Source organism: Leopardus geoffroyi, chromosome C1 (genome assembly GCF_018350155.1).
Source record: "Leopardus geoffroyi isolate Oge1 chromosome C1, O.geoffroyi_Oge1_pat1.0, whole genome shotgun sequence".
NCBI classification, from domain to species: domain Eukaryota; kingdom Metazoa; phylum Chordata; class Mammalia; order Carnivora; family Felidae; genus Leopardus; species Leopardus geoffroyi.
In genome coordinates this window covers 163,110,031-163,135,013 of record NC_059328.1, presented here as the reverse complement: position 1 = coordinate 163,135,013, position 24,983 = coordinate 163,110,031, and the positions used below count along the sequence as shown (strand labels likewise).

General features: G+C 41.1%; 1 protein-coding gene and 1 non-coding gene across 6 annotated transcripts in view; one reads left to right on the top strand and one right to left on the bottom strand.

Annotated features, from left to right (window-relative positions):
• WIPF1 (WAS/WASL interacting protein family member 1) overlaps positions 1–13,886 on the top strand; it is a 125,118-nt gene extending 111,232 nt beyond the window's left edge. For all 5 annotated transcript variants that reach the window (XM_045480256.1, XM_045480254.1, XM_045480255.1 and 2 more), the window contains 3 exons: positions 4,720–4,932; positions 5,650–5,763; positions 10,812–13,886. In XM_045480256.1, the coding sequence (XP_045336212.1) occupies positions 4,720–4,932; positions 5,650–5,763; positions 10,812–10,867 (383 nt within the window). In that variant the 3' untranslated portion in view covers positions 10,868–13,886. The remainder of the gene's footprint in view (positions 1–4,719; positions 4,933–5,649; positions 5,764–10,811) is intronic.
• A 6,352-nt stretch (positions 13,887–20,238) lies between these two features.
• LOC123600175 lies at positions 20,239–20,345 on the bottom strand. Its single transcript, XR_006713549.1, has one exon. It is a non-coding gene; the product is annotated as a U6 spliceosomal RNA (small nuclear RNA).
• Between the last annotated feature and the right edge of the window lie 4,638 nt (positions 20,346–24,983).

The following is a 24,983-nucleotide window of genomic DNA, read 5'->3' as shown; positions in this document are numbered from 1 at the left end:
TCTGGCCAGCCACTCGGATCTTTTAAGTGACGCTTATCGCGTTCGATTTCATCCTGACCTCATGTAAACCTCGGAGGAAGGCGGGGAGGGGGAGCTGCTACTTCTGTCTGCATTTTAGAGATGAGGAGACTGAGTAACTTACAAAGTCAAATGATCACAAGCTAGTTAATTGGAAGAGACCAGAACCTTCACCTTCTGTTCTGAAATATGCTCATGGCTCTGCTACCCTGCCTTTCCTAAAGTGAATTTCAGCTGTCTTAATTGGGCAAATAAATTCCCACCTCCTGCAAGAGGGACCCATTATTCCAACAAGAAGGGCAGTTATTTAAGAGCTAATGACCTTTTCCTGTACTGCTCTCTTCATCGGTCAAACTTTGAGGCCTCCTCCCTGCTCATTAAAGACAAACATTAGAGTCCATTTTGCTGTTTGTTAACATCTCTGACACATTAATGCCTTGGAGAATCAGATAAAGGTATAGGCCTTTGTTCATAGAAATGCTCATAAGCGTAAACTCACAATCTGCGGGCTGTTTCGTGGATTGAAAGCCCTTCTGAAGCTCATCTGTGCCCACCCCCCACCACCCTGCCCAGAGCTGAGAAAGCTTGATCTAAGGGAAGAACTTTGAGACACCATGAAATGAAATGAAATGAAATGAAATGAAATGAAATGAAATGAAATGAAATGAAATGAAGTGAATGAAATGAGGATTCCCTAGAGCTTGTACTCTCTCCTAATTATAATAGGTGCTTTATATTACACAGTGGCTATTGATGGGTTCAGGAGAACCATCTACATTTTAAATTTAACCTTATTATATATACAGGATGCCTGGAAATGGGGCATTTTTTTTGTTGTTCTAATTTTTTTTAATGTTTACTTATTTTTGAGAGAGACAGAGTGAGTTGGGGAGGGGCAGAGAGAGAGGGAGACACGGAATCCAAAGCAGGATCCAGGCTTCGGGGCACAGAGCTCGGGCATATGTTTCTTTAGGAGAAGCTCACCTTTTGCCCTGTGACCTCAAAAACCTAATAAACACTCTTTAAACCAGTAGTCCGTGAACATGACCACGTTCTAGAATCACCTGGGCAGCTTTAAAATGTGGATGCCTGGGTCCCTTCCCCACGGTTTCTGGTTTCATTGGTCTGGGTTACAGACAGATCATCAAGATATCTGGAGGCTCCCCAGTGACTCTAATGTTCTGCGAAGTCTGAGAACCACTGCTTGAAACCACTCTGCCACAGAGAGTAGGCTACAAATCTGAAAAGCTACTAGTAGTCCCTTCAGTCCGATCCCTGCACATCATGGCATCTCATTAAGTATTCTTCAAAGAACAAACGAGAACAGATAGTCCAATGAATGAAGTGCAATGTTTTCTTCTTATCTAACCACTACGGGTTTTCCCCCAAGGTGACTGAAGAGCTGTTTGCATGACTCTACCAAATAGACAAATCAACAGATTCATTCTTCCCCTAAATAGGATAGGCTGTGACATATAGCTGTAACATTTATTCTTTCTTTCTTTCTTTCTTTTTTTTTTAGTGTTCATTTATTTCTGAGAGAGAGAGAGCATGAGCAGGGGAGGGGCAGAGAGGGAGGAAGACAGAGCATCCCAAGTATGTTCCACACAGTCAACACAGAACCCGAGGCGGGGCTCAAACTCACCAATGTGAGTCATGACCTGAGCCGAAATCTAGAGTTGGATGTTTAACTGACTGAGCCACTCAGGTGCCCCTATTTATTATTTCCTTTGATTACCTAAATCACGTCTGTTTATTATGGAAAATACAGAAAAATATAAAGACAACAAAAATGATCTGTATTCCTTCACTACCACCACCCAGAAATAATCATTCGTAACATTTTTTATTATCTTTTCAATCTTTTTATTTTTTTTAAACTTCTTTTTTTAACGTTTATTTTTTGAGAGACAGAGTGTGAACAGAGGAGGGGCAGGGAGAGAGGGTGTCACAGAATCTGAAGCAGGCTCCAGGCTCTGAGCTGTCAGCACAGAGCCCGATGTGGGGCTCAAACTCATGAACCACGAGATCATCACCTGAGTCAAAGTTGGATGCTTAACCAACTCAGCCACCCAGGTGCCCCTTTTCATTCTTTTTAAAATGTATGGTTTATGGGGGTGCCCGTCTGGCTCAGTCAGTAGAGCATGCGACTCCTGAACTTGGGGTCCTGAGTTCAAGCCCCATGTTGGGCATAGAGCTAACTAAAACAAAAAAGGAAGAAAGAAAAATAAATAAAATGTGTGTGTATATTTATATATACGCATATATATGTTTACAAAATCAGTATCACACTATGCATACTATTTGATAGTTTGTTTTTTATTTAACAATCTCATTAACATTTTCCGATAGGATTAACTATTCTTCTACAGCCTAACTTCTAATGGCTGCATAATAATGGCCTACAAATGTACCTTAATTATTTAATCATATGGACCATCTCTAGATTTTTGCTGTTGCAGACAATGCAAGGAATACATTCTTGTATCTAAATATTTTTGCACATTTCTATGTGTTTCCTTGGGATTAAATCCTTGAAACGCAATATTTTGGTCAGGTATTCAGGACAAATTATAGATTTCATAGGTTTTGCCAAATTGAAAATTCTTACCAACTTACGTTCCTACAAGGATCCTATGAGAGGTCATCAAGGGCCATCTGTATTTTGAGGGGTGGGTTGGCTTGATGTGGGCTTTAGAATTTGACATATTTGGAGCCAAATCCAGACTCTTGCAGTCATTAGCCTCCTGACTTGAGCTTTTTAACCTTCCAACATCAGAGGCCTCATCTGCTGTCCCTACACTTCTCAGGGTTGTAAGAGTTAAATGAGACAAGTATGTATCGTGGTTATCTTAATCCCTAGCACACAGTACCATTCAATGATGGCTTATTATTATTATTTCATTATTAGAAATTGAAATCTGTTTTTTGCTATGCATGCCGAGGGTTAGAGCAGGGGGCCTAGAAGGTTGGAGAGTTAGGAACATGAACATTTACATTAAAAAAAAGAGAGAGAAAGATACCAGGTTGATCAAGTTAATAGCACCAGGCCCCATAATATTGGAAATCCAGTTTGCATTTAGTGACAGTTATGTAGCGATAGTACCAGTGAAGTTCACCCACAGCATGTGAGACACTTGCCCCCCAATAAATCATCTCCTCCTGACTGGGACTCCAGCAATTGCAAACAGATGGGGCAATAAATAAACCCTGCTGGGAAAAGCACTGAAGACTCCTTGAGAGGCCAGCCAGGGCTGGGCACGCCTCTCACCCCCATCAGGGGTTTGGGCCAAGACTTCGGGCAGGGATACCTGCAATGGCTGGGTTGTTCGGTTTAAGGCCCTCCAGTTGGTTTCTGATTCTGTAGTTAATAAGAGATATTTACATTTATAGAGCTATAACATGTATTTACATAAAATGCCAGCATCTTGCGAGCAAAGCATGCTGCTGAAGACAAGGAATAATTACTAAGGCCATTTTGAATTGCATCAGAATGCTCAAGTTCTTTTTTTTTTTTCTTTCATTTACTCATAACCCAAAGAGCCTCTGAATTTGCAAGATGGGACAAGCAAGAGAGGTTTCTTTTGTATTATCAAAAAGAAGAATTTTGCTTTATTTTTAGGAAATTAAAATTTTCTGATTCTACCATACCACTGTTTTAAATGGTTTCAAATACTTAAAGAGTACTTTTTATTTGATATTTTGGCTACTTATTCCTGGCAAGAGTGCTGTGAGATGACTATCAGGTGCTCTTAGGTATATAGTAATTAAGTTCCATGTAGTAACCAGCTTGCTCAGGGTCAGGGCTCTACGCCAGCATGTGTAGCCATGCACAGGGACTAGCTGTTTGTTGCTCCCTGTTAGTCTGCCACCCCAAAGAGGAAGAACCAAGAAGGAACTCCTGCCATTCTCAGGATGATTGGTATTTGGCTTCCTGATGCCACTTGTCTGGAAACAGATTGTATGCATCATGGAAACATGCGTGTGTAATTAGCAATACCAGTGTGCATTTAAAGAATCTAGTCCCTCTAAAGACCTAAAATAACTTCATAACTATCTTATTCTTTTTGTAATTATTTTAAAAAATTTTTTTAATGTTTTTATTTATGAGACAGAGAGAGACAGAGCATGAGCAGGGGAGGGGCAGAGAGAGACAGAGAGACACAGAATCCGAAGCAGGCTCCAGGCTCTGAGCTGTCAGCACAGAGCTTGACGTGGGGCTCGAACTCACAGACTGTAAGATCATGACCTTAGCTGAAGTCGGGCGCTTAACTGACTGAGCCACCCAGGCACCCCAGTAGTTCTTTTTCAAATGGTGTTTATTTCACAATTGTCACAGAAACTAGTTCAGTAGCTATTTAAAAGGATTATAAAGTGTTTTTTAAAGTATACAGCTGTCAGTATACATGGATTAATTATCACCTGTTCTCAACCTAACTGTATCAGTACTGTCTCAAAACCAAAACAGCCATTTAACTATCAGTATGCACTCTTTATACACAAACATGTGTATGTAAGTTCAGTTCTGTTTATATGTGCTTACTCATTGCTTGACAAAAATCTCTTAGAAAGTCTCCACCATTTCCAATTATAGGGCATGTATCCAGCAGGTGTTCAATAATTGCACAATGATGGTGACATAACGTTAGTAATGTAGGATGTAAGGTATTGCACTAAATGTTGTCCTTTTTTTTGGTCCAGGCCCTCTCCCACCACCCCCTCCAATAAGCAGAAATGGCAGCACATCTCGGGCCCTGCCTGCCACCCCCCAGTTGCCGTCCAGGAGTGGAGTAGATAGTGCTAGGAGTGGACCTAGGCCTCCTCTTCCTCCCGACAGGCCTGGTGCTGGGGCACCTCCCCCTCCTCCACCATCAACATCAATTAGAAATGGCTTCCAAGACTCTTCAGGTGAAGGTAAGGTGGGGTCCCAGCTCCTTGGAAACATTTTCAGGCTATGGGACAACTGAATGGTAAATTTGTGTTTGTTGTTTGTGTGCTTGCGTTAACATTTCTTGTTTCTGTGAACCTCATTCTTATCACACTGCACTGCTCTGATCTAAGTAACCATTAGAGACCACTATAATTTCAAATTAAAAGTAGTAATCCTCCCTCCTCCACTTTTCAAAAAGGCAGTTCATTTTTCTCTCTCGTTGTTAAAGTCTCATTTTGGTTAACTTTCTAGAAGATCCCAGGACTCTGAAAAAAAAATTTTTTTTGTAGTTTGCCTTATTACCTACCTTATCTACCTTTCTCAACAGTTGGCTGTAGGCAAGAGGCACCATGGTTTACAGTTCATAAGCCAGTTTCCCCTGCCTTTGTTATGAGAGGGCCCCAGTTACTTCTTTGCCCACTGGTGGGAAGAAAGGTATCTCGGACTTTAGCCCCTGGCTCCCGAGAGGGACTGGCTGGGTCCTAATCACTCTAATTAAAGTCACTTGCATTATTTATCTGTCTTTGCTTTGATTTGCTTTGTATTCCATTGACGTGCTAATCCGTGACTTGTAGCATTTTGAGCTTTAAACTTCTAGGCATACGACTAGAAGTGATCTCTGCGGTTCTCTCCTTTCATTACATAAATCTTTATATGAAGATTTATCTTTTATGAAGATACTGTTTGTTTCTCTCTCTCAGATGAGTGGGAAAGCAGATTCTACTTCCATCCGATTTCTGATTTGCCACCTCCAGAGCCATATGTACCAACGGCCAAAAGTTATCCCAGTAAACTGGCAAGAAATGAAACCCGGAGTGAGTATTTCTGCAAGGACTTTTGGTGGCTTCATACTGGAATAGCCTGGGTTATATACAACTCAGGGTTGTATAGGAAATCCAGGCCTCTTGCCTAGAGTGGGGCAGAGAGCCCCATATGGAGCTGTCTACATTCTGGTAAACTCCCCTTCCACAAGCAATAGGGAAAAATGGAGATATCCAGAATGCATATGAGAAATGATCATTTTAATGTGTCATTACAAGCTGAAAATAACTGGTTTGCTAATAGGTTAAATTTTATTGCTTTGCTTGTTTGGACAGCCTTCCCAATTTCGATTTTCCTAAGATAGCACAAATAGAGGCATCTTCTATTACTACCAGTTTTGAGACTAGCCAAATGTCTTAATAATTATAACAAAAACTCACTGTAACTGCTCTGATATTTTCAATATATTAGGATTAGGAGCACCTGGCAGGCTTAGTCAGTAGAGCATGTGACTCTCTTGATCTCAGGGTCTTGACTTCAAGCCCCATGTTGGATGTAGAGATTACTTAAAAAAATAATAAGGGGATGGGGCACCTGGGTGGCTCAGTCTGTTAAGCATCTGACTCTTGATTTTGGCTTGGGTCATGATCTTGCAGTTTGTGGGTCCAAGCCCCTCATCAGGTTCTGTGCTGACAGTGTATGGAGCCTGCTTGGGATTCTGTGTTTCTCTCTCTCTCTCTCTCTCTCTCTTTCTCTCTCTCTCTAAATATAAATAAGCTTTAAAAAATAAATAAATGAAAATATTAAGAGGCACCTGACTGGCTCAGTCAGTGGAGCATGCTCTTGATCTCGGGGTTGTGAGCTCGAGCCCCACCTTGGGTGTAGAGATTACTAAAAAAATAAAATCTTAAAAATAATAATATTAAAGTAAAATAAAATAAATATATTATGATTTTAGCTTCTAGAACATTACATGAAAATTTTAAATACACCCATAATCTTTCTACATAATCTTCATAAAATCTCCACATAACATTTATTTTCATTTTACCAGGTCCTCTGCTCATTTTTATCCATATAACTCAAATTGATTTGTAGTCATAATTATAGAGTGCAGTTTTTTGGTGGGATTCACATGATTTTGCTTAGTAAAACACTTGCCCATTCCATCAAGTCAGCATACAGTAATTTAGTTTACCATTATTGGACATTTAGATTGTTTCTGGGTTTTACTAAAATATGTAATGCCACCATGAAGAAGTGAATCTCCTTTCTCCTGTTGAAACAAAAAGGTGAACAAGAAGAAATAGTGAAACTGAAATTTCAACACAATAAGTGGTTAGAACTCAGAAAGAATTAGCATGAAATATACAGATTCAGTGCTGAGGCTCAGACGTGTGACAGTCTTAGATTTAGAACCAAACTCCCAAACCAGAAATGTATGGAGAAAAAGTGAGCATTTTCAGATAAATGCCAAAGCATCCCTAGCCTTGTCCTCATTCCTTAGATGGAGCTCCTCACACATACGCGGTGCCTGTTGACCCTTTAACACACAGTTCTTTTTTTTTTTTTTTTTAAGTTTATTTATTTTGAGAGAGAGCGCATGCACACACGTGCATGTGCCAGGGAGGGGCAGAGAGAAAGAGAGGGAGAGAGAGAGAACCCTAAGCAGGCTCCATGCAGTCAGCACGGAGCCCCACTTGAGGATCGAGCTCACAAACCATGAGATCATGAGCTGAGCTGAAATCAAGAGCCAGAGGCTCAACCAACTGAGCCACCTGGTACCCCAACACACAGTTCTTAAATAATTTTTGGTTGGTTGTTTCCCAGCCACTGAGCAGATTCATAGCTGAAGTCAAGGCTGGTTAAAAGCAAAATCAGTGGCTTCAGGGAGACGTGATAGGTGGGAGTCCCAGGTCCTGAGAGGGACTGGCTGTGTGACAGGGGCACAGAGTTGTACTTTGTATCATAGCACAGGACAATACAGGAGTTTCCGCGGGGTTGTGAAGAATAGGTCAAACTGTGCTCTGTGCCTCTGCTGAAGAATTCAAAGAATTAGAAAATATTTTATTTTCTTTTTAATGTTATTTATTTATTTATTTATTTTGAGAGGCAGAGAAAGTGAGAGCAGGGGAGGGACAGAGAGAGAGGGAGAGAGAATCCCAAGTGGGCCCTGTGCTGTCTGTGCTGTCAGTGTGGGGCTCGATCTCACAGACCGTGAGATCATGACCTGAGTCATAAGTCAGACGCTCAACCGACTGAGCCACCCAGGCACACTAGAAAATATTTTTTAAAAATTTCCATGAACAAATGCCAGAAGTAAACAGAATACTGCTGCTTGGAAGGGAAAGTGTAATTACTAGAAAAACTCATTTATGTGGAATACTCTATTCCTAGAAGCTTACTAATAAAAAAGGTGTAAGTGTAATACATTTATACAAGAGTGGAAAATAAGCCTTTGTGTGAGACAGGTATCTTTGTTCTGTGTGTGTGTGTGGCGTGAAGAGGGGCTTCTCTCTGATAAGAAAACAGCTTGTTTCTCTTCATTTGGGGGGCACTAAGAAATGAATTCACTTTAAGGAGCTGTTCACATAGACTCTAAATATTTTTCCTGGTTTCGTGTAAGCATTCTTAATCTACTTGAAGTGCTCTCTGTGTATTTAAGTCAGTAACAGAATCAACCCCCTTCCCCTAGGTTTTTAATTTAATAGCTGAACACATTCCCTTCCCTACCCTTCTGTCTTTAAGACTGAACACAGCCTGAGGACTGGAACTGTCCTGCTTATGATTGCATCTTCCTCAAGTGGCACAGAACCTGAAATATAGTAGGCATTTCAGAATGTTTCTTAAATTGAATTAACGTCCACTGCCCCCAAAAATGTTTTTGTAGATTTGCTTTAAATATTCCAGCATTCTGGGTGTTGAATGGATTATCTCTGGATCATCTAACTAAAATACTACCGAGTGGTTTTATTCTGCTCCTATAGCTGCCGTGGCCTCCAGGTAGGGCACCAGCCTGGAGGGCACCCAGGCGGCCCTGAGCTGTGCCACCTAATTGCAGCTTTGCATAAGGCCAGCCCTCATTTTTCTAACCACCTGTGGTATGTCAGCTGATGGTCAGGGCTCCATGATAGATGACTGGTTTCCATCTAGATGAGTCTTTGCTTGGGTATGGGGCCAAGAAAAAATGTGGTCGGGACGGCAGAAGGAAGAGGCAAGGTAATGGGGTGCCAGTGTCTTCTTCTAACTCCTCCCCTTGCTCAGAGATTTGGTTCTATCTCAGAAATCCCTGCTGATATGCCTCCTGAAGAATCTGTTAGTGCCAGCCCACCTTGAAGTCTCTCCAGAGCGGTGGCCACAGCAGCCTTCCTCAACTGACATGTGCCCCTGCTACGTCTGCTCACAGCATCAGAGCACCTGGCTGCATGCCTAACACCTGTTAGATCCTAGAAAAAATGTACCTGAGATAAATGAATTTTAAAAATTGTGAATGGATTTTAAACTTGGTACTGAGAGCCCAGAATATGCATAGTTTTTAAAAGAACACGGTCAATGGAGTGAAGAGACAACCCACGAAATGGGATAAAATATTTGCAAATCATATATCTGATAAAACATTAATATCCAGAATATATAAAGAAGTCCTACAATTCAGCAACAACAAAAACCCAATTTTTAAAATGGGTTGAATACTTGCATAGACATTTCTCTGAGGAAAATATCCATATTGCCAAAGAAACACATGAAAAGATGCTCAAAATCACTGATCATTAGGGAAATGCAAATAAAACTACAATGAAATACAACTTCACACCTTTTAGGATAGTTACTATCAAAAAAGCATTGTTGGGGCACCTGGCTGGCTCAGTCAGTTATGCATCCGACTCTTGATTTCGGCTCAGGTCATGATCTCGCGGTTCGTGAGTTTGAGTCTCTCTCCCTTTCTCTCTGCCCTTCCCCTACTCACACACGCATGTACTCTCTCTCTCTCTCTCTTCTTTCTCAAAATAAGCTTTTTTTTAAAAAGCATTGTTTAGAAATTAGAAGATACCTAAATGCCCAATAAAAGGGGATTGATTAGATATAGTATACTGTATAATAGAATGTAATGTGTCATTAATAATTGTATGTATAAACAGTAACGACTCTTGAAAAAGATTCAGACCAACTACATATGATCCTATTTGGGGAAGAAAAAAGGGAACTGTTTATATAGAGAAAATAAATGGAAAATATTTACATAATGTTATTGGTTATCTCCAGGTGGTACAGGCATTGGTGAGATTTTGTTTTGTTTTTGTTCATCAATATTTTCTGAATCTGTCATAAATACATACTATGTTTGTGGCAAGAAGACAAGTACTTTTTAAAATTTTTTGGGGGGCTCCTGGGTGGCTCAGTCAGTTAAGCGTCCAACTTTGGCTTAGGTCATGATCTCACAGTTTGTGGATTTGAGCCCCACATAGGACTCTGCACTGACAGCATGGAACCTGCTTAGGATTCTCTCTCCCTCTCTTTCTGCCCCTCCACTGCTCGTGTTTTGTTTTGGTTTTTTTCCCCTCTCTCTCAATAAATAGGTAAACTTTTTATTTTTTTAAATTTTTTAATGTTTTTTTTTTTTTTTTTTTTTTTTTTTTTGAGAGAGAGAGAGAGAGAGAGCACAAGCAGAAAAGGGGCAGAGAGGGAGACACAGAGTCTGAAGCAGGCTCCAGGCTCTGAGCTGTCAGCACAGAGCCCAATGCAGGACTCGAACCCATGAACCACAAGATCATGATCTGAGCTGAAGTCTGATGCTTAACCAACTTAACCACCCAGGCACCCCTAAATAAGTAAACTTTAAAAAACTGTTTACAATTTTTTTCCCTTGATTTCACAAGTACTCAGTAGCCAGTGGTGGGTCACCCATCTCTAGTAATGTTCATTCAGATCCTCACTTGCTTCTTCCCCTCACTTGTTACTTCTCATTCACATATGCCAGTTATTTACAGCCTTGGTTATAGAGGGTGAGGTAGTGGGTACTTTTGCAACTATCTTTCAATTTGTATAGTGAGATCACAAGCTTTCTAACCAAAATTTGTATTTTGTCTATGTTTTCATCAAGGTGGATCCAACCGAAGAGAAAGGGGTGCCCCTCCACTCCCTCCCATCCCGAGGTGATCTTTACCTGCTCTTCTCCATCTGAGCCCAAGAGCTACTTCTGTTGTTACTATCCAAGGGCTGCAAACCCTCCTCCCCTTGTCTTCCCTTGGCCCCTTCATACTGGCAATAGGGAGGAAGGTAGGGTAACATGGGAATGTGTGTGTGGGGGGGGGTGGGTGGGAGGGGGGTGGTGGGAATGCAGGAAAGAAATGCACCTGGCTTTTTATGTTGTGTATATTCTCAAAGCTATTGCTTGCTTCAGCTACAGCCCGCCAGCGTTGGTTGCTTAGGGGTCAGTAGGCTTTTGTGGCAAGGTGGCAGAGATGAATTGTGTCCTAGCTCTCAACCAACCAAATTCAAACATTCACTGCTTATTTGCTACAGACTGTAATATTAAAGTCCCTGAGAGCTATTTGCTTCCATGCCCTTTTTGCATGCTTGGCTTTCTGTCCGATTGCATGCACCACAGACCATGGAAGCAAGTTGCTGCATCAGGGCTCATGTAACATTTTTCAGTTACAGGATGTGCAATCTTTGGCAGTCTGAGACAAGCTCTAGGATAGAGCTTTCCAACGGAAATACAATGTGAGCCACCTAAGCAGTTTTTTAATTTCTAGTAGCTACATTAAAAAAGGACAAGGGGAAATTAATTTTAATGTATTTTATTTAACCCGAATACCCAAAATATTATCATTTCAACCTGCAATTAGTATAACAACTATTAAGGAGATATTTCACATTGTGTTTTGGTACTAAGTCTTCAAAATGCAGGTATATTTTACATTGAGAGTACATCTCCTTTCCGACTAGTCACATCCCAAGTGCTCAGCCACACGTGGCTGGCGGCGACCATATTGGACAGCACAGGCCCAGAAGACAGAGGATGGTACAAAAACCTCTTATTTCAAAAACAGACAAAGAAAATGCAAGATGAGCTTTAGCCATTCAAAAAGTAACTAAAAATGAGGTTAGGACCTAACACCTTGTTTGGCAGACAGCTTGATCTTAGATTTTGCTCCCTTATTCCCCCTCTTGCCTTAACATCTGTTGCTTCACAATACCAAGGTCAGAAATTGATCTCACAGGGTGTACAGTCACGTGGAATAAAGCCATGGGAAAGAAACCGAAAGCCAGCTGGGGCTTTGGGGCTCAGAGCCAGCTGCCTTGAGCTCACCTATCAGTTGGATTCCTGCCTTGCACTTCATTTCCTCCCCTGTCTAGCTTGCACATCAGGGCAGGGAGGCTCGTAGGCTCCACAGTTGTGCGAGAAAGTTAGGAAAAGGTGGCAAATTGAAAATGTGGAGGAAGGAAGCAGGTTTGGGTTGATGGGCAAAACTCTAATCTAAATCTGATGTTGATGGGGTTGAGAGACATTGCTACTACAAATCGAAGAGAATTTGTCTTGACTCTGCTGGGGGAATCACTTGCCTTGGATCTATACAAATACAGCTCCATGGGAAGGACCATAGGGACGAGCCAGCCTTGCCCTTTTTTTGTATGATTTTTGTTTACAAAACTTTACTGGGACTTTTAAATCTAGCTATAGATTTGGGGGGGGGGTATTTCCATTTAGATGTTTTATATGGTTGATTATGTTTAAAATTACCATTACTTATTTTTTAAAAGCACGTGGCCACATATATATATATATATATGTATACCTAAACTTTGTATCCTGGTTTCAGTGTATTCATGTATTCCTGGGAGATGCTAATGAGAAATCAATCCAAAGAAAAATTTGAAAGACACATTCCTATTTATAGAATAAATAATTGTTTCATTTATATAAAAGCAAAAGAACTTAGAGTTCTAATAAATGGGATATCTAATAAATAATGAAGTTGCCCATTTGAATATATTGTATTTTTGTAACTTTCCTTGCCAAAGTCTTGGGCTTAGAACATTAGAGAACTTGGTTTTTCTAACTCTCCTCTTCCATTCATCTGTCTGTCATACAGTCATTTGGGGCCCTTTACCCAAAGAGAATTAAGAAATATAAAAGTGTAACAAGTGTGGCAAAGTATTTTCGAAAAAACATTTTTTTTAGGTAATAGCATCATTTTATTTTGGATTCTTTGATCAGATATCAATAGTTGATACAAATCCTTATGATAAAGCCTTATGACCCACTTTAGAAAAGACGGAATCTGGCCTTAATAGTAAATATGGCATAGAAAAGTCTGATCCAAAGGATTTTGGATCTGAATTTTATAAGGGGCAGTAAAGAATGGCCAATTTCCTTGTATATCCCAACCTCATAGTGCCCTCCTAACGTCTGAAACAGAGCCACAGTACAGAGTTGCTCTTCATCCAGGACAGAGAAGTTTTAGCAGGTCTTTTTTTAAGTAAATGTTTCATTAATACACCTACACCCTTTCTTTGAAAGTTGGCAACCTAATTGCAGCCCAAACTGAATAATTTCTATGCTAAAATCTTCAACTATGGCAAATCACAAAAATGAATATTTTCTTCCCTGAAATCAGGGCTCACATTTGTTTTTTTTCCACAATATTTCCAGATAAATGTATTCAAGATGCAATACAGTATTTTAATATTCACATATCATTTTATATTGAAATGTATTACAGTATTAAAATTCAGTGTTCCATATTTATTTCACTATGCATTTTATTTAGTAGAAGCCGAGAGAAATGTTTAATCCAATGGTGCCTTACTTTGTGATTTGAAAGAAATCGACTTTTTATGTCTAAGTAGCAGATTATTTGCATATTTGTAAAAACTGTTAGGCTTTTATATTTTAACTTGTAATACCAATTTTGTTATGTTAGTAGCAGAAATGGGATGATTGTTAAAGTGGCCAAAATTTTTTGGCATGAAATTAATTTTTCCCTGTTTATAGTCAGGGACAGTAAAGGAAAAAAAAATGTTTTTCATACCACTGCATTATGTAAACATGCACATTTTGGTATCGATGTCATTAGGACAGTTTAAATGGTGGGGTAGAGTCTACCCTAGACATCTGCGTCTTTGTAAGTTAGCCAGACAATAAATAAAAGCAGAATGATAAGAGTGTCAACTGGTGGTTTTTATTTAAGTATTGTCTATGTAAATACAAATGAAAAAGCAAGCGTCTGTTTTCTGTTTTATACTTTGGTAAAGAAAGACAAACTCAAAGAAAAGAAAAGGAGAAGGTAGTGGTGGAGGTTCATGGTGTGTGTACCTCACATCTACTTTCTAATCCCTTGTTTGTTTTTCCTGAGAACCTGCATCATAGCCAAAGTCTGCTGTCTGTTTACTTGAAGCAGATGCTTTAAGACTCTAAGGTACAGATGGATGGTGGGACCAATGGGCCAGGAAACCACAAAGAATAGAATTGACACTGAGAAATACAGGAAAGGCCAGGGGGAATTTAGGGGGCCCGATAATTTTTTTAATTATCTGCTGCGCACATGTGTGTACGTATCTTAATGCAGTATAATGGTTAAGAGATTAGAAGACCTGCGTCCATCTCTTACTTGCAAGTTGCAAACTTTTCTAAGCCTCCACTTCCTTATCTACAAGTAACTATCTTACAGGATTAATAAATGCATTAAATGAGATAATACACTCAGTACTTGGCCTGACTTATTCTGGCACTCAGTAACTGGTAGCCAGGTAGCCACTCTTGGTAAAACAACAAATATTTATATAATGATCCCAAATTTACTGGAGCCAAACTGCCTGAAAGGGAATTTCCTAATGTACCTGTAGAGGAAGAGGCAATAGCAGGCAGACTATCCGTACCAGAAATGCAAAGCAACCTCCAGACAGAGGACACCTCACATGATGTCCCTTCGACCTCACAGGCCTGAAAAATGAAAATTCATGCTGCTTTGGTCATCAAGGAAATTATTAGATTCCATTTGGAAGTAAGACCTGGAAAGAACCTATATATAGGGCAGCCTCAGAATTTATGATCCACGAGTAGAACACTTTTGAGAGTAGGAGGGAATACTGATAATTGTTGCTTTGGCACAACAGGTACAAATTGGGGCTGCCCTGGAAAACTGGGCTGTGTGGTCACCCCATTTGGAGGTCATCTAGTCCCACCCTCTGGTCTTACAGATGAGTATATAAGACCCCAAATCACATACTACTAATGCACAAGCAGCCTGGCCTGTCACCTCACCACCACACACCCCCTTATTTTTTCTTAAGATTTGATTTTTAAGTAATCTCCACCCCCAACCTGGGGCTCAAACTCACAACCCAGAGATCAAGAGTCACACGTTCCGCCAACTGAGCCAGCCAGGTGCCCCAACGCTCCCTTCATTATGATCCTCCCCACCTCTAGCACAAGTCTCTGCTTCATGTGTCTTTCACATCTGCTGGAAAGAAAAGACCAAATGACAAGCTACAGGGTCAGAGAACAAGCCCAGGACATGCAAATTTGGATCTGGATCCTAGCTCTGCCACTAGCTCCCTGGAAGGCCAATGACAAGGTATTTAAGCCCTCTGAGTTCTAATTTCCTCAACTGCAAAATGTTTACAGTGCTTAAATATACAGAACATCAGGCAAAATAACTGGCATATGTCAGGCGCTCAATGAAAGTTAGTTCCATTCGATTTTCTAATCCCTTTGCTATCAAACTGAGGCCATATTCAGGAAGGCATTTTCAGTGCATTCAGAAGAGTCTGCTAAAGTTTGGGGCGCCTGGGTGGCTCAGTCAGTGGAGGGTCTGACTCTTGATTTTGGCTCAGGTCATGATCTCATATTTTGTGAAATCGAGCCCCACATGAGGCTCTCTGCTGACAGCTTGGAGCCTGCTTGGGACTCTCTCTCTTCCTCTCTCTCTGCACCCACTCTCTGTCTCAAAATAAACATTTTAAAAAAGAGTCTAATAAAATTTAATTGCAACACTCTTAGGATAAAAATTGCTTTCAAAACTGGCCTCATTTGTTAAAACTGGAATCATTCATTTGGTTCATTCAGCCATTCAGTACATTTTTATGTACCAGCCTCACCACAACCAAATAGTGTCCCCACTCTATCTGAGGAATGGTCTCAGAGTAGCAGTTACCCCTGCTCCCACCAGTCACAAGTGCCAAAGCAACAGAGAGTTTTCTATTAAGAAGAGAAAGTAAATACTTTATAATTTTCCTCCCTTAAGGGATTATTTGGTTTCTTTTCTCCTTTCATCTCAATGGGTGAATTAAATTTATTATTATTATTATTATTATTATTATTATTATTTTACAGAGGGAGAGAGAGCAGGATAGAGGAGACACAGAATCTTAAGCAGGCTCCACACTCAGCAGGGAGCCTGAAGCAGGGCTCAATCCCACAATCCTGGGATCATGACCTGAGCCAAAATCAAGAGTCAGATGCTCAACCGACTGGGCCACCCAGGTGCCCCAAATTAAATTGATTTAAAAATTTTTTTAAACTACAGGAAAACTGGAGGTGGGGGAGGGAAGGTTTTAGAAAAAGTTTTGATGGCCTATAAAAATGTCTTTTTACTTTTTGATTAATTTTTTTTGAGAGAGAGAGGGTGCAAGTGAGTGAGGGGCAGAGAGAGGGAGGGAGAGAGGGAATCCCACAAGGGACAGGGAGAGATGGAGAAGTAGGGCTCACCCGAAGTGGAGCAGGGGCTCACCTGATGTGGGATGCGGGACTCGAACTCACAGACCATGACATCATGACCGGAGCCAAAGTCAGATACTTAACCGACTGAGCCACCCGGGTGCCCTGCTTTTTTTTATTAATTCCTAAAGGATTCCCCAGTTCCCTGACATTCTTACTAACTGAAGGCTTACTGGACACACAATTTAGAGTGGCCCCTTTCTCTGCTGTCTTCCCCACAGCCTGGCTTCCCTACACTCTGAGCACTTGGTCCTTCATGTCTGTCTCTGGAGCTATAGTTAGCTGCAGGATTCCCCCACTACCCGGAAGCAGAGCGCTCCTATGAAAACTTTCCTAAGCCAAAATGGCATAAAGCAAAGAAACAATTACCGTGAACTCACATGGAAAATTTTTTGAGCATTCTCAGACCCCAGAAAAACAATCTCTTTTTGGCTTCTCTGGTCCCTTAGGACACATCTTGCTAACGGATGTGCAAGATAAATTGAGATAAAGCACAGATGCTCAGAGGCAAGGTTCAAAGCTACAGAGCTTGACGCTGAGATGCCCAGTGTGGTTTCCAGGGAAGGGGCTTGGCGGTGCCACCCTCACGGCTTGGGGCTTGCACTGCTTCTACAATGGCTTGCTGCAAAACAAACACTGAACGCTATTTTCACTTTTTGCCTGTTTCCTAAAAGCAAAAACTCTCTTTGGATTTCTTTCAGTTAGCAAAAAGGTACAATGTAGGTCTTCCATAAAAGTGAAGTGGCCTAATGCAACCTTTCAAAAAATCGGGGGATACCTGTACACATTTCTCTTACTGGTAAATGTTTGAAATGTCCCATCAACACTCTACCACGAATTCCTTAGCATTACAGAGGCACGTTTACAGGAAGCTAAGGAAGCTCCAGCTTTGGGACCTCCACTTGCAAGGATCCCTTCTAATAAGGAAGGACTCATTTTTACATCTAATGTTTTATTCATGATTTTATACTAATTTTCTTAATATAGCAGCCTAAATTGTCTAAAGCTCAGCCCCACAAAACCTGTCCTTGCCTTATTGCCCTTCCCAGCTTCTGATAGAGAAATCAACCAAAGTGCGTATCTTAAAAGCTTCCTTAAGCCACCAGCTTTCCATAACAGTGACAGGAGGGTCCCAGACAAATAGAAGACAGCAAAAGTGTGTGCTCCTTTGTAGTCCCAGAGTGGTCAGTAGATATTTCTAAAATAATTCAATCATTGTACCGCTCACATTGCATTAGAGTCACTTAAAGGCCCCACAATGTGACCCATCTAGATAACATGTTTGACCTCTGAGGGGTCTGGGAAAGAAGTCTGGATGCTATTAGACATTGAGCTCAGATTTAGCTTAAATTTTGCCCAGGAAGATGCCTGCCAGAACAGCTGGTGTATCCATCATGGACTCAACATAAATGTGTTTTAGTCATGAGGAACTCCCACCGTTTTCCTGTTTTCTGTCTCCAAGCAGTTTAGTAAGTTAAAGGTCGACTGTCAAAATGCTATCTATCTATTTAAGATAGGTATCTGAAGCAAATATCAGATAATTGGGAAACCCTAATGCCTTATGGTGCTATTGTATTCCCAAAGATCCATTTTTACATGTATTCATTCAAATAAACAACACTGATTGAGTAGCTACAATTTATTAGGCATAGGGAATATGAAGATACATATTATACAATAGGAAGCACTAGTCCTAGAATCAAGGGTCTACATTCTAGATTTAACAAGAACATCAGCCAGTAGGCACAAACCCACTCTACCACTGGTTCTAGAGACATGCTCCTCACCACCAACACAAGGCTGGTTGGCTGTGTGCATGAAAGGGAAATTCCCTCCCCCTTGGTGCTTCCTGCTTGGACTTACTCTTAGAGCAAAGGTATGGACAGGTCCCAGATGGGGCCACCATAGAAAAATGGAAAAATATATCTAACACAGAAGTGTAAACACAAGACCCATTGCCTAATTTACTTATCTAGATGACAACATAAATATTGTTTTCATTTTCCGTATAACCACCACCAGTTATTGATCATCTACTATGTACTACAAATTGTGCTAAGATCTTTGCAAATATTATTGCATATGTCATTGTTAGTCAATGTGACTTTACACGTGGAGAACTGAGGCCTGAATCAATTAGAAATTTGCCTCAAGCCACTTGCTGTGATTGATCCAGAATTCAAACTCAAGGTTGAATAAATACATTTGAATGGGAAGTCATAATATTGTCAACTTTCCATATGCCAGTTTAAAAAAAATACTGACGTTTCATAAAAGCAAGGGCATTTTAATAAGCCAAACTCTTAGAATAAAAGATAGTAGGCTCAACTGAACAAACATAGGTTCGTAGGTACATTGCGTTTATTTTCCTCACTGGGCTATGCACTAGCTCTAGTCCCAGACCCACCATTTACCAGCTAGGGCACATTGCCTCTTGTTAAGTGATCTAATTTCTTTTGGTTCTTTGCTCCTTTACAGTTTAAGGAGTGGTCATAACTACCATTTTGACACTTTCAAAAGAACGTACCTGTATGTATGAGCTCATCTTATCAGACACTTGCTACCTTTTAAGGTGATCTCAGGGGAGCCACTAAAATTCAGACATCATTTTTCATTAAGCACAGATTTCTGAAAGTCCCAAACTGCAATGTGAATAGTTAATGTGCTCTTCAGTGTATCTCCCTTGCTTTCTACTGTTCAGTATTTGTGGAGTATTTCTTCCAATCCTATTATAAACTTTTTGTATTGAATTTATTTTTTACTCTCCTTGAACTTGGAAAAGTTTAAATTCCAAATCATAGAATTTGCTTTCCCATAATGGCCAGAAGTACACTTTGTGTTCTTTGCCTCAGTCATACAACCCAGCACTCATTCACAGGGGAAATAAAGGTAAAGCAAAAGACAGTCATGTTCAAAAGAAGTCAAGTAAGTGGCTCCAGAATTTCAGAGTATTTTCACAAACAGTCCCTCATGTTTACCCATGGCAGCCCTGTGGTGGAGGAAGAGACTGATCTCCCATGTTACAAATGCAGGGCTGACACACTGAGGGAGGAAGTGACCTCAAGGTCTTACCCCTGGTGAGTGAAGGGGGCCAAGACTACTTCAGTCACAGTCTTCAAACTGCATTTTTGCCATTGTTGTCTGCATTCATCTGACAAATAGTATTGAGCACCTTCTCAGTAATGAGAAGGCATGGGGTGAATCCAGTTGAAGACACAAAGGTCAGGACCACCTAAATTCCGTTTCAGGGGGCTTACAGTCCTTTGTGGACTGAGGCAAGTACACAAATAACTTTAGGACAAGGCAGAATACATGACCTATTCAAAAGCTTGAAGTAATGCATCACCAGGACCCAAAGAAGGTACAACTCTTGTGAATTGGTTGAGCCTTACTGCCCCACACTCAGGTGTGTTTTCCTCATCTTTTTTTCTTCTTAATGTTTGTTTATTTTTGAAAGACAGAGAGAGACAGAACTCCAGCAGGGGAGGGGCAGAGAGAGAGAGAGAGAGAGAGAGAGAGACAGAGAGAATCTGAAGCAGGCTCCAGGCTCCTAGCTGTCAGCACAGAGCCTGATGCGGGACTCAAACTCATGAACAGTGAGATCATGACCTGAGCCGAAGTCGGATGCTTAACCGACTCAGCCACCCAGGCACCCCCCTCATCTTCCTGAGTAAGGCTTCCAGTGTTTCTCAAAATGAAAGTTGTGGACCACTTAAGCACTTAAGGAGTGCTTGTTAAATACAGGTACCTGGGCTCCACCTCAGACCTACCCAAATAAAAATCTCTTGGAACCCAGGAAAATGTTTTTAATATGACCCACTTCACAAATTTGCATGTCATCCTTACACAGGGAACATGCCAATCTTCTCTGTATCACTCAAATTTCAGTACCTGTACTGCTGAACCAAGAATGAGAATTTATATTTTTAACAAGGTTCAAGGTCATTCTGATGCACATTCCAGATTCAGAATCTCTTTTCTAAGGTGCTACCCCTGAATTTGGGCCTTTGAAAGAATATATTCATATATATATATATATATATATATATATATATATATATATATATATATATAATATGAAAATTAAATCATGAGATGGCATCCACTTTTTGTCATACTAAATACTCCATTTAATACTACCCCCATGCATGCTGATTCATTACAATGCTGTTTGTCTTAAAAATGCTTTTTAATCTTAAAAAATCAGCTAGCTAGCTAATCTATTACCAAACCCAAAGAAAAAATTGTGTAACAAGAGCACTGCATAGTCCTGGCCAGTAAGCATCAACACTCTTTACTAAATGTATGTGCTAGTCTGTTTTCTTGAATTACGTATGCTTGCAATGTGTGGCCTTTCTCCATACTTTTTTCTGGTGAGTTCTGGTCAGTAATTTTGATCCAGAGTGCTATCAAAAGATGGTATCACAGATAGTGCCATAAAGAAATACAGAAGAGCGCCATGTTGGATGTTACGATTTTTTAAGTAGCCCAAGGTGACTTTAAGTAAATGGTTGTAACAGAGAAAAGGAACCAGCAAGGATCTGGGTGATGGAAACCTTTTGACATTATAAAAGGTATTACAAACTTCTCTTCTACCAGGAAGGATGGACTAACAATTCTGACTGGTAATGGGAAGACACTAGGGCTTGTGACCTCAGGAGATCTAAAGAGAAGACCAAGGCCACATAAGAGGAACCTCCCTCTGGACTCAGGGACTTGACTGAAACTTGACTGTTCACTTAAGCTCCCCTGGAACGCACACTTCTGGAGTTAAGGGGGCTGCCTACACTGTGGCTGGGAATGCAGCCTCTAGCACTGCAGTGGTTCACTGCAGCCAATGGAAACCATTACAACCTGCTAGAAGAGTGGTTTCAAACCTCAGAGAATCACCTGGAGGGCTTGTTGAGACAGGGCCCTGTGCCCCACTTCTGGAGATTCTGATTCAGCAAGTCTAGGAGGAGGCCTGAAAATCTGCATTTCTAACAGAGTTCTATGTTATGCTTGGTTGTACTGGTTTTTAGACCACACTTTTTAACTGGAACTGATCACTATTTATAATAACAGAATACTTTTTTTTCTCTGCATTAAACTAATATGTACATATAGCATCAAACCTAAATACTGTGTCCATTGCTTGCATCACGCTTTAGGAAACTTAGCTAAGTAGAAAACCAGTTGGTATGGCACTGTTGTACCTGAGACATAATGGTGTCTTATGATTTCCCAATACTCTTTCTTTGGCCATTAATCATATCCATTACTCTTTTGTTGTTATTACTGTTGTTGCCTTGCCAACATTACCCGGGGGTGGGGAGTGGGGTAGAATCCAAATGTTAATAAGTGTTAATTATGGAGTTTTAAAAATCAAATCAAAACAGCAAAAATCATGAAAAAATAATTCATGAAAGCTGACAAGCCTTCACCCTTAATCATCATCTCAAGGTTAAATAATGATCAGAATTCTTTCAGTTGAAGTACTTATGTTGCATCTTGATGTTTGACTATCATATAAATATAACTGTGCTATTAGGCTCTATTTTTCATTGCAGATGAAATTGATGCATCTTTGTGTGATGTAGTCTGACATAGTAAAATTGTTACTCCCTAGGTAGGATATTCATAAAAATGTAATTATCGTAATCAGAACAGTCTTTAAGCTCATGAGAGGGGATTGCCAGATTCGTGATTGGCAGTTTTCAATCATTTCACATATAATAAATAAACTTCTTAAAGCAGCCTTGGGAATCACTGATGTCGTACACAGGGAAACTATTCTGATCAAACAACAAAGGGTGTTGGGAGATGGTGACGGGAGTTCCAGTTGGCTTCCTCTGCCTGGCTTTGGCCAGGACTAGAAGGGACTTTCAACAGATTTCATTCGGTTTACTCACCAACAGGTGTAATTAACAGTGCCATTTGCTGGGAAGAAAGAGGTCACAGGAAGACTACCGTTACTGAATAGAATGCATTTATTGTTTTCCTTCTAGAATTCATAACCTGCTGCATGAGTAGCCCAGGAGCTGCTGTGCATGCACCAAGCCATGGGGGGGTGGGGGGGGGGGAACTGTAGCAATGCCATCAGCGGGATTTGACCCTGGGTTAGCTGGGAGCTTCCAGTGTTCTTCATGTCCCCAATCCTGGTTTAGGCAATGTGCTTAATAAATGTAGAGACAGCACCAACAAGCCCATGTTGGTGGGCTAGAGAAATAAAAACCAACAAAAGAAGTCAACGGACAGTTCAATTTGAAGAAGAAAATCACCTATTCAAATTGGACAGTAACTTTGGTTTTGATTCCATCTCTTTTAGAATTACTTAGTGGGGACGAGTTCTTCCCCTCCTCCTGCAGAAAAACCTCCATAATCCCATGACTTGTTTTGATTCATTTTTTGGTAATAAGAGGTCCTACAGCCATTTTAAATCTCCAACACATTCCCAATCAAGAAGTGAGAGATCCAGTCTTGCATAATAATCAACTCCTAGAATCCGATTTAAAGCTGACACTTTTCCCTTTACCCCTCTGGGGCCTTCTGCAGCTGAGCAGCCAGGGAAGGGGGCAAGGTCCATCTGTTCCTTTCCTCCACCTACTGTTTCCAACTGTCTGTGCCCATTTCACTAACCAGCATCTGTTCCTGGGTCAAAGCCGGCAGGGGGAAGAGAAGTAAGCGAGGGAAGAGGGACAAAAGTTCCTCGTTTGCTAGTGGCCTCTCAGGGTGGCTTCTCTGTTTACTAGCTAGGCTATGAAACTGAAGGCTGCCTCTTCCCGGTAAGGGGTGCTCTCACGGTGCTTCAGAGCCCCACCTTCCCTCCCTCGCCAGGCCAGGCCCGGGACCTCCTCGCACCTGAAGCTCCTTCCTCAGCTGAAACCCTCTCCTGCTGTCTCAGGCTGCTCCCTGCTGAAGCCTAAGAGCTCCTCTAGGTGGCCCTGTTGGGCAGGAGCTAAGTTTCCCCTTTCCTCACTCCTGTCTTCCTCTCCCTCCTCCTCCTCTTCCCCCTGGCCCACTGCCTCCCCTGCTCTTCCTCTCCCCTGCCATCCTTCTCCCCTCCCTCCCCTTACCCCCACTTCCCCCAGTGCTGGCCCACTCAGTCGCCAGCCTACTCCAAGAGGCGGGAGATGTATGTAAAGCTCTCTAAATGAAGACTTTTCAGTGAGAAAGCATCTTTGGGGTGAGAAAAACCCTCTTCACAAGTCTTCCCTCTCAATCCTCAACCCCCCTGATATTTTGCTATGGAGACTGGCTGTTCCCCACTTTTGTGGAGAGTCCTACACTAGCTGTTACACCCTGGGCTTTTCCTGGAGCCCCTTACTGACATTATCCACTCACTGGGAAAGCTTAGCCTGGGCCCCCCCTTCTTCCTCTGGCACTGGTCCTACCCTCAGGTGTGTATCTGTTTGGCCTAGAAGGTCAGCCAAAACCTAGGGTTCGGTGAACAGCCACACTTGGTGCCACACTAAGCCCTACCCTCCAGTTTGGTGCCTTTTAGTAACAAAGGAAGTATTTTGGCCTCTATTTGCTACCTTGGGTTTTATTTCCCAGCCTGTTCAGAACCTGGGCGGGTGCTATTAATTGAGGTGCTATTTATTGAGCCCCCTTTCTACCTTGAATGTAGGCCAAGGATTTGAGTCATGTTACCACTTTTTGGATAATCCCTCTGAAGATCTCTATCCTTTTATGGCTCCTCTCTTTTGCTTGTCATATTTTTTATCTTGATGTCTTAGTGAGAACCTCTTATTTAATATCTTGAAATGTGTCATATGGGAAATAACTAGCTAAAAGCTCTTAGAGTTTTTAGAGTTTTCTTAAGGACTAACTGATTATAACAACTATTTGAGGACATATATATATAACCCTGAAATGAAAATCTTTTAGATAAAACTTTAAAATACTTGAGAAGGAAAAATGGCTTTCAGGGAGATTCCAGTTTTTTCTTGGCTCTGCTGAAGACTAGCTATATGACCTTGAGAAAGTTGCTGCATCTCTCCAAACCTAATTTTTTCATGTATGAAACAAAGAATTTGGCCTAAAATTCTCTCAGGTTCTTTTCCCGCTCTTACCATGAATCTGTGATACCCTGAAAGGAAGTTGAGAGAACATTTCTGTTACTAAGTATGGATGAAGGTTAACACACAGGCTCCCCTTGGTATTCACGAGGGCTCCCTTCCTCCACTCAAACACATTTACTGAGTGCGTACATCTTTTTTTTTTTTTAAGTTTATTTAATTTGAGAAAGAAAGAGAGAGAGCAAGCAGGGGAGGGGCAGAGAGAGAGGGAGAGAAAGAGAATCCCAAGCAGTCTCTGCACTGTCAGTGTAGAGCCCCATGCAGGGCTTGAACGCATCAACCTTGAGATCATGACCTGAGCCAAAATCAAGAGCCGGATACTTAAGCAGCTGAGCCATCAGGCGTCCTCTGAGTACATATATCTTTACACCAGGAGATACTTGGGTGCATAAGATTTCATCCTTGACCTAAGAAGCTTATGAATATGAAGGAGAAGCTAGACTGTTCATGAATATTGTTAAACAATACATGATGCTTTATTTACCCAAGA